The sequence below is a fragment of the Periplaneta americana genome, chromosome 1, assembly GCF_040183065.1.
Source record: "Periplaneta americana isolate PAMFEO1 chromosome 1, P.americana_PAMFEO1_priV1, whole genome shotgun sequence".
NCBI classification, from domain to species: Eukaryota; Metazoa; Arthropoda; class Insecta; order Blattodea; family Blattidae; genus Periplaneta; species Periplaneta americana.
Window position 1 is genome coordinate 14,098,509 of NC_091117.1, and position 14,110 is coordinate 14,112,618.

At 34.2% G+C, this 14,110-nt stretch overlaps 1 protein-coding gene across 1 annotated transcript in view; it reads left to right on the forward strand.

The window, feature by feature from the left end:
- Positions 1–7,084: 7,084 nt before the first annotated feature.
- The window catches only part of LOC138708137 (cytoplasmic dynein 2 intermediate chain 1), a 58,416-nt gene continuing 51,390 nt past the window's right edge, over positions 7,085–14,110 (forward strand). The window contains exon 1 of the mRNA XM_069838404.1: positions 7,085–7,221. Coding sequence (XP_069694505.1) covers positions 7,207–7,221 — 15 coding nt within the window. The 5' untranslated portion in view covers positions 7,085–7,206. The remainder of the gene's footprint in view (positions 7,222–14,110) is intronic.

A 14,110-nucleotide genomic window follows, 5' to 3' on the forward strand; every position in this document is an offset into this window, starting at 1 on the left:
TTCTATGTATGCTACAATTCTGCAGTGCATGTAAAATTCATACGCAAAAGGCAATCTTAATTAATATACATCATACGAAACAAATCACTGCATTTGAAATGTACTGAACTTTATTTAAACAATTCAAACTTCACTTAACAAAAACAAATAAAAATTATTCCAATTAAACACAAAAAATATTACAAGTACCTGAATCATTTTTACTCCACATTGAAATTGATGGTAAAGTTTGTAAGTTGGTCAGACTGCTAACATCAGTCAGCTGTTCACAGTGTAACATACGTATTGTATATTAAGATTTTTAAAAATATTAGCCTATCTTGAAAATATACTATCGTGCAAAAAATACTGTACAATACAAGTTTGTGAAATGCATTACAAAATCTAGGAAATTGAAAAACTCGCTCTGTTCGTTTTATCAAACTTCTCGATTTTGTAAAAATCACTTCCCAACCTTGTATCGTAATATAGGCCCTACTATTACAATGCAGTTGCCTATTTACAGAATGTTACATTACAACATAATATAAGCAATATAGTTACCTTGTTTATTTTATAAAAATAACTTGTGATAATCGTCCCCATTACATAGGTTGGTCACTGGGTATGGGTGGATTTTCGTAGGCTGTGGAAAGAGACGCAACGAGTAACGAATTTCATGTTGCTAGAAAATTACTACTAGGTTCAAAAAGTTCCCGGAATTTTACTACCATTTTTCGTATTAATATATAACAAGGGATATTATACATTTGTTTTGTTGGTAACATTCATGATGTCATTTCCTTAAAGTTTGCTGATAATGGCAATTATTGGTTTTAAGTTGTAGGCAATTGTTTATCATAGTGTTTTGTTTGTTCGTCGCATTTTGTAATTATGTCCACAGAGCAAAGTACAAACATCAAGTTCTGTGTTTTGCTGGGGACATGATCAGTATGGCTGATGAAGATGGTGATTTCTTAAACAAAATGAAACTGGTGCTACTTGTACGACCCAGTCCCTAAACGACAGTCATCTGAGTGGAAATCGAAAACATCTCCTCGGAAGCAAAAATTTCCTAGGGACACTTCCAAAGGCAAAGTTATTTTAAATGTTATGTTTTATTTAACGACGCTCGCAACTGCAGAGGTTATATCAGCATCGCCGGATGTGCCGGAATTTTGTCCCGCAGGAGTTCTTTCACATGCCAGTAAATCTACTGACATGAGCCTGTCGCATTTAAGCACACTTAAAGCAAAGTTATGTTGGAAGTTTTCTTCGACTCTCAGGGTCTCATGCACCATGAGTTCATTCCAGAAGGTCGTACTGTAACGAAAGAATTGTACGTAGAAACCCTCCGTCGCCTCTGGGACGCAGTGAGAAGGAAACGTCCAGAAAAGTGGGTAGAAAACAACTGGTTCCTTATGCATGACAATGCACCTGCTCATCGCGCAATTATTGTAAAGAATTTTCTTGCCAGGCACAACATAACTGCTTTGGATCATCCACCATACTCTCCTGATCTCTCACCACCTGATTACTTTCTGTTTCCCCGTCTGAAAAGTCATCTGAAAGGACGGAGATTCAATGCTGAAGAGGTTATCGCAAACGCGACGAGAGCACTAAGACGGGTTTCACAAAATGGCTTCCAGGCCTGCTTCCAGGAACTCTACACGCGTTGGCAAAAGTGTGTTGTTGCGGAAGGCAACTATTTTGAAGGGAATGCTGTAGAATAGTGTTTAAGGTACGTTGTTTCTATGATGCTAGCAAATTCCGGGAACTTTTTGAACCTAGTATGTATATTGATCTCTCTGATTTTTTATGAAACATTCAATAATTATGGCAACCTACAACATAGAATAGTTCCCTTCGCCAAATGCACGTTAAGTCCTATCAAAACCATCTACAATAGGCCTACCCATGCTCTTGTTCCTATGCAATTTCATCAAATTGGTAAGAAAGCTATTTATTTTATTGGAAATCGCTAGGGAAATTTCAATACTGATGCGAAAAAGTGTAAAAATACGACTCGCACATAATGTAGAAGAAGCGTTGGTAGACCTGAATGTGGAATTTCAGATCTGAGTTCACGAAGTCCAATACAACAAAAGAGTGGCGGGATAAAGAATTAATACCAAGAAAACGTTATTGTTCGAATAGAAGAAAATAAACTCAGGCAGAATAATTTCATTTTACTGAAGATATGTTATTCCTTTGCAAGAAAGCACTGTCTACGCAACAAAAAGATAAACGAGATTAACTCAATTGCCTTGGCAACAATACATCGACTTCTCACAATCGATTCTTCAATCGACAACGTGACTCGAGAACCAATTACTCTTCACGGTACATATTCCATTCTCAAGGCTCAAAAGTTCTTGCTAATTTAGTGTTCACGTTATGCTATTATATTCACATTTGAATCTGCATTCGGAATAAATGCTCTAGACATGCTTGCGACTACCAAACTTCTAATCTAATATTATTACGATTTCTTCGTTTTATGATGAAATACCATTCTCACTAAGCCATTTCTGATCAGTGTCCAGACATTTAGCGGTTCATTTAGCAGAACATAGTATTCAAATCATGATGTACGATGTAAAATGATATGTTTGCAAGAGATTACTAATTCATCGATTCTCCAAAATAATATCACGCACGGGATCGATATTTTCTATAGTGGTCACAGAAACACGTCTTTCAACACGCTTTTCATCTTTTATTTTCATTCTTTCTTTTTTTTTTAATGCCGCGATCCAATTTTAATGGAGCCACCGACGTAGCTCAGTCGGCTGAGGTGCTTGCCTGGCGATCTGGAGTTGCGCTCGGGCATGGGTTCGATTTCCACTTGGGCTGATCACATGGTTGGGTTTTTTCCGAGGTTTTCCCCAACCATATGGTGAATGTCAGATAATGTATGGTGAATTCTCGATCTCATATCGCCAAATACCATCTCGCTATCACCAATTCCATCGACGCTAAATAACCAAGTAGTTGATACAGCGTCGTTAAATAACCAATTAAAAAAATATATTGTGAAATGTGTATTGCGACTGCCTCTGTGGTCTGTTGGGCAGCATGCTGGCTTACAGATTTGGAGGTCCCGGGTTCGGCTCTCGGTGAATTTTTATTGAAGAAGAAAAATTCCCTGGGTGTCTAGAGTCTGGAAATTTATATGAATTTGAGTGTGATTGTGAGTGTGCCGGGTTAATATTAATTAACCAATCATCAAAAATATAAAATACATCAGGACTGTCGCTGGGCAGTAACCTGAACACACGTTTCAGCGTCACATTGTTGACAAGTAACTCCATCTGTTAGCACAACCATAAAGCACTAATAGATGCTATGGAGTTACCAACAAGGAAAAAATATATATCTGAATACATACATTCATCATACACACATGAATTTCTTTGCAAAAAAATCCTTTCAAAAATAATATTTCATCACCGACAGATACTCAATTTTATCAATATTGAATTTTTTACTTAGAATTGGTATTTTCACTATTATGTTTAGACCTTGCTCCGGGATCCGTGGTAAAACAAAGTGACAGAATTTCGTAATGCTTCCTGTAACTAAATGAGTCAAAGTCGAATGCTAATGTTAATGTAAAATTATCCGTGCCGAGCAGACTCTATCAGTAATATCTCGACATCTAGTGCAGCTACAGATCTTTGCGACCACTGGTTTGATTTGTAATGGCGAGTTCTGCAATATTACAATGACAATAGACACGTACGATACACTTTGAGTGAACCATAGTGAAAAATTTGTTGTGAGCTGGGACTAATGTCTGAATGTCGCTTCATATGAAGAGAAAATATATTGCATGCCTTCCATTAATTACGTCTCCAATCATAGGCCCATAATTTCCATTTCTAAACCGAAATTAAATAAAATATTCAAACCAGCACAACTGTAGTTTCATTCCCGAAACTGGGTGATATTCTACGTGCCAGTGTATTCCTGATACAGCGCAGAATTCTTTTACAGGCTTAATTTATTTAAAAATCACGATATGGAATCGGCTAAATATTTTATCGCCAAACATGAGGTGACTATTTATCAAACAGCACTGTCTTTTCATGATAACTGATATCGCTTTTGTTTACAACGAATGTCCAAAGCTAACTATAAGTTACATCAATACACCTTATGTAATAAAGTTATCACAAACGTAATATTGTTAAATTTTAAAATGGCCTCTCTTCTGATTTTACCGGTACTCTTTTATTTTATTTTATAACAAACTTATTTTTGAACAGATATCTAGACCTACATACATTAATAATCCGTAACGCTACAGCCCGTGAAGAACCTAGACCGACCAGCCGGCTGCTGGCCTCACGCCCACATGCCGAAGCAGAGGTGGACGATCATCCAACCAGAGTGGTTAGCACGATGATCCCCCAAGCCGTTATAGCTGGCATTCGCAACCGGATTTCGCTACCAAGTGCATCACGATGCTGGGTGGGCACCGGCCCCATACACTGGTAGAAATTTCTTACACCACGACGCCACGGCGCGGGACGGCCTACATACATTATCGTTACGTATTTCATAAGAAGGTACAAATTCAAAATTAATTTAAGAAAAGTATTGCCTTTTAAGCGAGATTAATTTGCAGAATTTCAAGCGATAAGAACGTCCGGGTGAGGCAAATTGCGATTTCATGCATTGCCTTGCAAGCGAAGCAACTAGAAAAACAAATTTCCCTGTGAAGTTGAAGTCATTATACAGCAGTACTGTGAATTGAAACCGTTGAAGGTAAAATTCTGAAATTAATTTCTTCTATGTAAAATTGCATTATTATTATTATTATTATTATTATTATTATTATTATTATTATTATTATTATTATTATTATTATTATTATTATTACTGTTATTATTATTATTACAATATCAATTATTATACATATATCAAGTATTATAGGCCTATTATGAACAATCATTAGAAGAATATCTTATTAATTATCATTTGCTTACATATAACCAGAGAGATTATGATTGGTGACTACCAACTCTATAAAAAAAAGTTCAAGTCCTACTGCCACCTTCAAGTAGCGTAATCTTCTGTGATGATTGTTCTGTGACAAAGACTGTGAAACTTGAAAGAAAATGACAAACAAAATAGAAATAATTCTTCAGGCAATTTCTCCGATGAAATCGTATTTTTTGCGCGAACTATACAATCTCACTTTTCAGTTTATCCTGCGTAACAGAACAATGTTATGGAGAAAATTGTTCGCCCTGAAGTAATTCGCTATTGTTTTGTTTGCAAACAGAAATCCATTGATGTTTTACTGAATAATGTTTTGTTGTGCGTCATTCTGGATAGAAAAGACTCGTAGGTAATGAATATGAATGAAGTTCGTCCACTAGTTTACGAGAAATTGTTGTACACGTGTTGTTGCCCAAAATTGTTGTTCTTTCATTCTCAGAAACGCTAAAATGGATTTTTTGCGTGAAAAATTTGGAACTTGAACTTACAACATAACATTTTATCTATTATACCGGCACTGCGTATCATGAAAACGTAAACAATAGCCGTTATTCTTCTTTTTTTCGCATCGTAGGTTGAGGCAGTTTTAAATCTGTATGTAGGGTTCACACAGCGAATAGGGATTATAAAGAATGGACACTGAGCAAATTTTCCTGTGTTTTGTTTCTCTGTGCGCCGGCGTTTAGTTCCACTTTCAAGCGCGAGAGGTTAGTGTATTCGAGCATACGCTAAGATAATAATTAGTATAGAGTTGAGACACAGGATCCAAACATCGCCTACCTTATTGCATAATCCAGTAACGTTTTGCTTCAAATACATTCAAGTTAACAGCTTTTCCTTATTTCTCAGTCGCAAACTAGTTGTAATAATATTTTTTTCTATTTCAAATATAATAAATTATATTATAAAATAATATAATACATTATACAATTAAGTATTGAATTCGTTTAATAGTTGTATATAATATAATATAGGTATATGGTTTTACTTCTCATAAGAGTTTTGTTTTTCCATTTTCAGTGCTATCAAATCATTACATATTTTAATTGTTGTTGGGGGTCAACGTCTCAACTCTCATTATAAAGGAACTCTAGAGTCTAGACATTACAGTTCATGACGGATTTATTATTTTATGGATCCAATTTATTTTGTTTGAGTACATAATATACCTAGATGTATTAACTATATGTGTTATATTTCCGCTGTGTCGACTGCTAGCTGGTGTGATGTCAGCGCCAACTCTAGGGAGAAAGCAGAATCTCACGCTCTAGCTGGCTTGAAGATCATTAAAATCAGTCCGACTACATCAAAGGTACCGACACGAAGTGTCCATTCTTTATAATCCCTATTTGCTGGTTCACATGTCTGGATTTAATGTTCCCAATTATGTCAGGTGAAGAATACAATGCGTGCAGTTCTGCGTTGTGTAACTTTCTCCATTCTCCTGTAACTTCATTTCTCTTAGCCCCCAATATTTTCCTAAGCATCTTATTCTCAAACACCCTTAACCTATGTTCCTGTCTCAAAGTGAGAGTCCAAGTTTCACAACCATACAGAAAAACTGGTAATATAACTGTTTTATAAATTATAACTTTCAGAGCGAATTTATATCGGTACAAAAACAATTAATTTTATTCTAATGCTACCTGGTTTCTTTCGAGATTTCTGGTTTCCGTCATAGCAGTGGCTTAATGTGTCATCCACTTCTGAGGGTACAACAATTTTATTAAAGGATTAGCAAAATCGAGAAGCCAAAAAAATGCTTAATAAGGGGATAATTTTCAGGAAAACTTATCTTTTTTTTTAGTACAATTATAAAACTTAGCAAAATCAGTAATCTAAAAAATAAAAACTACTTAACTGGAACATTTTCAAAATGAATTTTTTTCCGAAATATGTTAATCACTGTCATCATTCTAATCGAGCGTTTGTTTCTTCCAGAAATATACCACCCGACGCATTCTGTGAGCAACTTCTGAAACTACAAACACTTGATCTTCCTCCGCAATCGAAATACAGTGACTTTACAATCGAAGTGTCTCAAGCGCTGTCTGGCGGTAGATGGAATAATTAAATCAATAACCTCGCAGTGCGACCGTTACTTGTTTCCGAAATAGTTTTGTTTATAAATAAGATTCCACAATGATGTGTGTAAATTGTTGCAATTTTGTGTAATTATGTGTTTGTCACGTATATTCAGCTAATGTTAAAGAAATTATGCCTCCTGACAGAGTAAGTAATTGAAGGTGCATTGTGTGATTAAGTAATAATTATGATTTACGGCTGATTAGTGATAGAGGTAAATTTAGGAGGATTTAAAGATGGGGAATCCCGTAGTATACAATTCAACGCTTAGATAATATAACATACGTGAAAATCATGTGCATGTACCAAACCGCTGTAATAATATTATTTCAAAGTTAATGGCTGTATAATTAAGTTAGAGTTAATTATACATAACATCACTGTCTAGTCTGCTGGAATAAATTAATTCCGAATATTTAAATGACTGTCTGTCACAATAGTTGGGCAATGCCACCGGTGTACCGGTATCAAAAGTGAACGTAGGCGTACATATCTAATTTTGCAAATCGTTAATGTAAATTAGTAATCAGATCTATTTTATGTAACAATGCACAGTCATCTGTTAATGCTCGGAATTCTGTTCTTTCCCGGTATTGGGTAATGTTGCACCCTTTTATGCAAGTTTTAGATTTAGCAGTATTAAATATTTATATTTTCAGGATAAAATAAACTGAGACCTTAAGGATATTTAGTATCCACAAAACAGCCATCGTCGGGTTATATTATTATTATTATTATTATTATTATTATTATTATTATTATTATTATTATTATTATTATTAGCCGTACCCGTGCGCTCCGCTGCACCTGTTAGAAATAAATATAAAGTAATTACGTAATTAAAATAGGACGTTTGATCCAGGGAACATTCGTGTTTGATAGAAGGATAAATCGTTTAATATGTTATTTAATTTAAATTGTATTTAAATAATTAAAATGCGGTCATTTTGGTCCAGAGAGCAATCATTTGGTGCAGTGACAATTCCTTTAACATGTTTCTTAATTGTTATTACACGCAACCATAGTTTAATGAAGATTGACATATCATTTAGTTTTAATGTGTATACTTTATATTACTTGCTATATGTTTCAGAAGTTACTGTAATAACATTGTAGAATTATGTCCATCTAGAGAAACTACACTTTCCAATGGTGAAATAATAACAATTAATTAGCTTCCGATATTACTTCATACAAACACAGAAACATTCTGTGTAGGCTATGTTTAATAGCTTTCGATTGTTGTTGTCCAAGGCCCCTTATAGACGAAGTCATTTGTTTTTATTTGTTTGTAATTTTAAAACTCATTTATCTCATTAAATATCAGTCCTATCAAAATGTTATATAGAATAAAACTTATCGGAAATTATTTTTAAAGAAACGTTTGTTATGTAACATTTTTCACGAAAATCAATAATAAGCTAGATATTTCGATTTATTTAATTCAGGGCCCCTTATAACCACCCTTTTAAATAAAGTATTTTGAATGCCATATAGCCTAAAATCTAAGTTACAACGAACTTAATTTATATTCCAATTTTCATATAAATCGGTTCAGCCATTATCGCGTGAAAAGGTAACAAACATCCAGACAGAAAGACAGACAGACATACAAACAAAAATTTCAAAAGAGCGATTTTCGTTTTCAGGATGGTTAATTATACATGTTAACACCAATTATTTTTGGAAAATCGAAAATTACCAAAAAAAATTGTGGCTACAGATTTATTATTAGTATAGATTATTATTATTATTATTATTATTATTATTATTTTGTTGTTGTTGTTGTTGTAATAATTAGTTATAAGTAACGAGTGACTTTTTGGGATTAACGAAATACCATACGCGTAATGTTTGAAAACTAAATTTTAAGTATTTGTAAAAAACACAAATCTCACGAAGGTAAGTAGCCTAGAAAATGAATGGCATTTAACTGCGAAATATCGCGAAATTTAATAATTTCAACGAAATAGCCTCATAGTCACAAAATTAGTCCAAAACCTGTTTTCTTCGCGAAATCTCGCGAGAAAACAAACAGATAATCTTCTCGAATTAAATAAAAAATTAATGTGGCGTCTTCTGAAGTCTTGCTTCAGCTGTAAACAACAATCCTACAACGTCTTTGCAGAGACCGAAGAGCTAATTCATAAGCCCTTTGAATCAGACTAAAGTTCAAACATTGAGAGAGAATTTTCGACATATAACGTAAAGATATTTTATCTGATCGAAGAGTTCGTTTGTCATGTTCAAATGTTGGAACTATTATCAGCCTTTAGACCTATATTAAAGAGCATGATAGTTAAGTGCTGCAAACCGATGTCATATTTGCTGCTTGAGAATTGGACTTGTTCCAGTTTGTGGATTGGTCAGAATTCTTTCCAATACATTTTATAAATATGTGTAAATTGATGTTAAGTAATGATTTGAAGTAGGACTACTCAAGAAAAATGCTTAGACCTACGTAATATGTAATTTAGGAAATATTCGTCATATTGAAATTATCAGGAAATGTATAATAAAATTGAAATTAGATGGCTAACTGAATTTCTACATGTTATATATATATATTAATTTTATATGCCGTATCCTGATGAAATGTTAACCCAAAACTTTTCCACAAAATTATGATGAAATAAGTACCGAAATGAATATAAAATAATCAATCCCTAACTATAAATTACCGGTAATACAGAGAACAGATGTCATCTCTATGTTTTAATTTGTTTATATACGTGCTTATCATGACATGAGGCTATTGTCATTTTTAGTCTGAAATTCGATACATTAACAAAGATCTGCTTTTTTTTTTCTACACCCGCACACACTGAAAATTTTTATAGGCTATATGGACGGAGTTACGCAATAATAGATCGACCGACAATTTGAAAAAAATGAGATATTTACACAAGTTGTTGATGGCAGGCTAATTTAATTTAACTCGGAAAAAATCAAGAATGCGATATCTGAATTTTGCTGCTATTTATAAGCAAAAATTCGTTTATTGCATAAAATTCATTTATTTATTTTGCTTTGAAATATTAATTCAATTGTTGGTCTCTTATTAAAAATCGGTTAGCCTTTTTTAGTATTATTTGTGCTATTTTTTTGTAATAGTATGACTATTATAATACTTCCTGCATAAAATGTTTTATAAAAAAAACTAATTTATTTCAATGGTCAATATCTCGAAAAAGGTTTTTGGCGCTTGGTCTCTTATTGCGTAACTCCGTTCATATTATAGATCTGTATTAAAATGTACATTAAACGACCTAGTCTTTGCTTTAACCGTTGCTTACGAGATTATACAAGCTGGCGCATAGCACGATCGAGAGTAGGTCTCTGAGAGTCATGACAATTTCTGCCGCTAGGTTCGCCTCGCTGTACTAAGAAACGGACTCTGCTAAGAAATGATGAATAGTTCCATTACTAGCATTGTGTATCGTGAAAATAGTTTGATTAATTGTGCATTATTGATCGAGTACGAAAATTATAAATATGCCAAGCATATTACAGTCTTATTTGAAATTTATTGATGACTTGTTAAATATCAGTATGCAGATTTTCAGCGTCATTTAATGGAATTTACAATTTTGTTTCCCGAAAGTCTGAATTTGTTGAATTAAAATTTTGCTTCCAAACTACATTGTTCATATGGTTCATTTACTTTGGCAAGTTGATTGTTTTCAGTTCCGTGTTTTTCCTTCAGATTTCGTTCCCTCTAATTTGTTATAATTGCTGAAAGTGAACTACCGGTTTCTGCTACTTTCAGACATTATTATTATTATTATTATTATTATTATTATTATTATTATTATTATTATTATTATTATCATCATCATCATCATAATCTCGTAAGCAACGGTTTTAACACATTCTGAAATTTCAGGGAATGGAGTTGGTCTGCCGAGTCAATTAATCTAAAATTTTTCTTCCAAAGAGCGCACAAAAAACCTCCGTTCTAATAAACAAATTTTCGGTATATGTCTTTGTTAAATAAAATACGAAAGCCAACTTCAAGAATTATCTCGCACAAGACAATAGTTAGGACTAGGCCTAATTAAATATTGACGCGTGCTAGTTGTAAGCGAGTACTCAAGCAAATGAACTTGAAAGCAGTTTCAATCATAAAGAATTGGAACCGAAAATAAAATATTTTAAGTAAGGCAGAAGATTGTTACACCACCAAGATTAATGCCCGTGTGCACCATTCTCGATTAAAATTTGACCATGGTTAAGTCGGCACTTGACCATCTTCAACGCCAATTTGCGGAGTATCAATCTTGATCAAAGTTAAACAAGCCAGTTGATGATGATCAAATTTGATCACGGGTGTGGGACCGATTATCTTGAATTGAACATGGTCAAGTCGAGAAAACCAAAATGGCGGCACGATTTGACGTACTTGTTGGAATTGAAGATGAAATGATGTATCTTGAACACGCAAATCACTGCGGAAATAACAGAATTGGTGTTATTGTAGAAAGAGTAAGTTTGTAGATGAATAATAAAAATGTTCTTTTTTTATCAAAATAGGCTAATGTTTTATATCTGTTTCTGCTTTGGAAGATCGGGACTTTACTTGAGGACAAAATATTATTTAGGCCTAATTGTCCAATTTTGTTAACATAATAATAAAGCAGTTATTCTATGCCGGTAATAATATAGCAAAACTAAATGACCATTTTGTAGAATGCGAGATTATCACTTATTAGCTATAGATTTGCCGTTTGAAACTATTAAGACCTACATGACGTTTTCGACAGTTAGGCTATTTACGATTGAATTAAGAGAAATTACACGGTACCTTCCTTTCCCTCTTACTCCAAAATTCCAACCTTGTGAACACAAAATAAATGGATAAATTTCAGAACAAGGATACTTTCCTTTCCCTCTTACTCCAAAATTCCAACCTTGTGCACACAAAATAAATTGGCACTAAAAACTTCCTTTTCGTATGCATGATGGTGCGTATTCGACATACACAGACGAATTGTTTTTTTTTTTTTTTTTTAATAATTGTTAGCGAGGTATCCGTATACTGAAATTTTCCCAAATAAATTATTGGCACTGAAATGTGTCTTTTTCGTAAGCAAGATGATGAGCATTCGACAAACACAATTCTGCTCTTTTTAGTATCCTATTTCAAGATAATTGTCAGTGAGGTATCCGTATACTGAATGTTTCCCAATTATTATCAATAATATGAAATAACCACTGTATAAATTACGTTACAAATTATGTGGAATTATGTAAACACGTATAACTCATGTGAATTGTGAGGTTAAATCCAACCAGGTAGCCTGCTTTTCTCTTAGAGAACTTCCGTCAGTACTTTTATTCTGTAATATGGATGCATAATTGCTGACGAGTTCTAAAGGAATTCCCACTTCGAACTGTGAGAAGTTCGGTGCTCTTTTCTTTTTTTCTTCCATGATTATTGAAACTTGTTATTTGAAAACTGCGAGGATGTTTGAAAGCAGTCCGACAAACAAAAACGAAGCAATAATTGACAGAGTGCGTTCGTTCGCTGTTTTATACGCGGTAACCTAGCGCTCAGATGATTCTTCTCAAGCGAGCGTACCGTCAGCTGACGGTACTGAGTTGATGGAGAGAAAATGTCGGTGCACCGCATCTGTAACTTGATCATTGTCAAGAATTAACCATGTTTCCGTGATTGCTCATAAACGGGCTAGGTGATCGAGAATGGTGCACACGGCCATAAATGAAGGAAAACCTGTTTTTTTTTTTTTCACCAGGTTAAGAGCGGGAGAGGATGTAGTTTCTGTCTCTTTCACTCACCGCCACTCCTCAAGCCCCTAACCTGGCCAGTGTTGCCATACCTACTGATCAAGCGGAAGATTTCCTGTTTTTCCATTGAATCTACTGTTCTACTTCTTTTTTTTGTCAAAAGTCCGAATTTCTCCTTCGTTTTTGGCATGCTGCAATCACCTGGTTCTATGTCCGGATTTTCAATTTATTTCATATTATACTATGTCACCATGTCTTATTTTTTAATCTTATACACAAGCCAAACAAACACTGTTTTCATTTGTCTCCCCAACGAGCTAGAAGTAAGAATCTTCTTCTAGCTCGTTGTGTCTCCCTGCTCATAACGCTTCGCAACAATGATGCTTAAAGCAGCAAGAACATGTGAAACAGTGAGAGAGTAAAGTGTAGGGCCTGGTTTCTTCAACCTTTGTTAAATTATAACAGTGTGTTATTCCATTTTAACTGTAAACTTAACAGTTGAAGCATTGCTTCAACTACTGTTAGTACTAACAGGCTGTTAAAACCTATGTTAATTTAACTGCCCAATTTCATGCAGTTAAATCATTTAACTCTCTGTTAGCATAGAAGTATCCAATATGGCTGGTGCGTTAGATGCTGAACTTATATATCTGCATTATTTAGAAAATGATATCCATGAATACATAAACAGAGCGGATGATATCTGTGATTTGACAGACCAGAAGTTCATACAAAGGTATAGGCTATTTTCTCCCAAGCCTCACTTTTCGCTTTCAACTTAGATCCGTTTGTTTGTTTATTCTCATTAATTGGTTTATACTGAGAAATAATTGCCAGCAGAAGGTTTCTTTCGAACGAAGAGAAATTAGTCCCAAGATTTCTTTTTGTTCCAGTGTTTTCCATTTCATAACAGCAACACCAATACGCCGCTCCACGCTATTGTGATACAGATGAGGAAAGAAGCAGAAATCAAACCTGAGAGAATAGAAAGACTTCTATTCTCTCTGAATCAAACAACGGAAACAAACGAGAATCGCAATTATCAGAGTTCAGAAAACAGAAGTGAGCCTATACTTCGTTATAGGTTATGGTTAAACCACAGTCTAAGACATACAGTCACGCAACTCATACGTATAAAATATGCCAACATTTGACAGCTGGCGCGACAGTAGCCCTCTAGCGGCAGGCAAGTTAAAAGTGTGCACACGACATATGATAACATATCAGAAAACGGGTTTTGCGTAATTTGTTTTATATTTTTATGCTATACAGTAAGTGTATATGATTC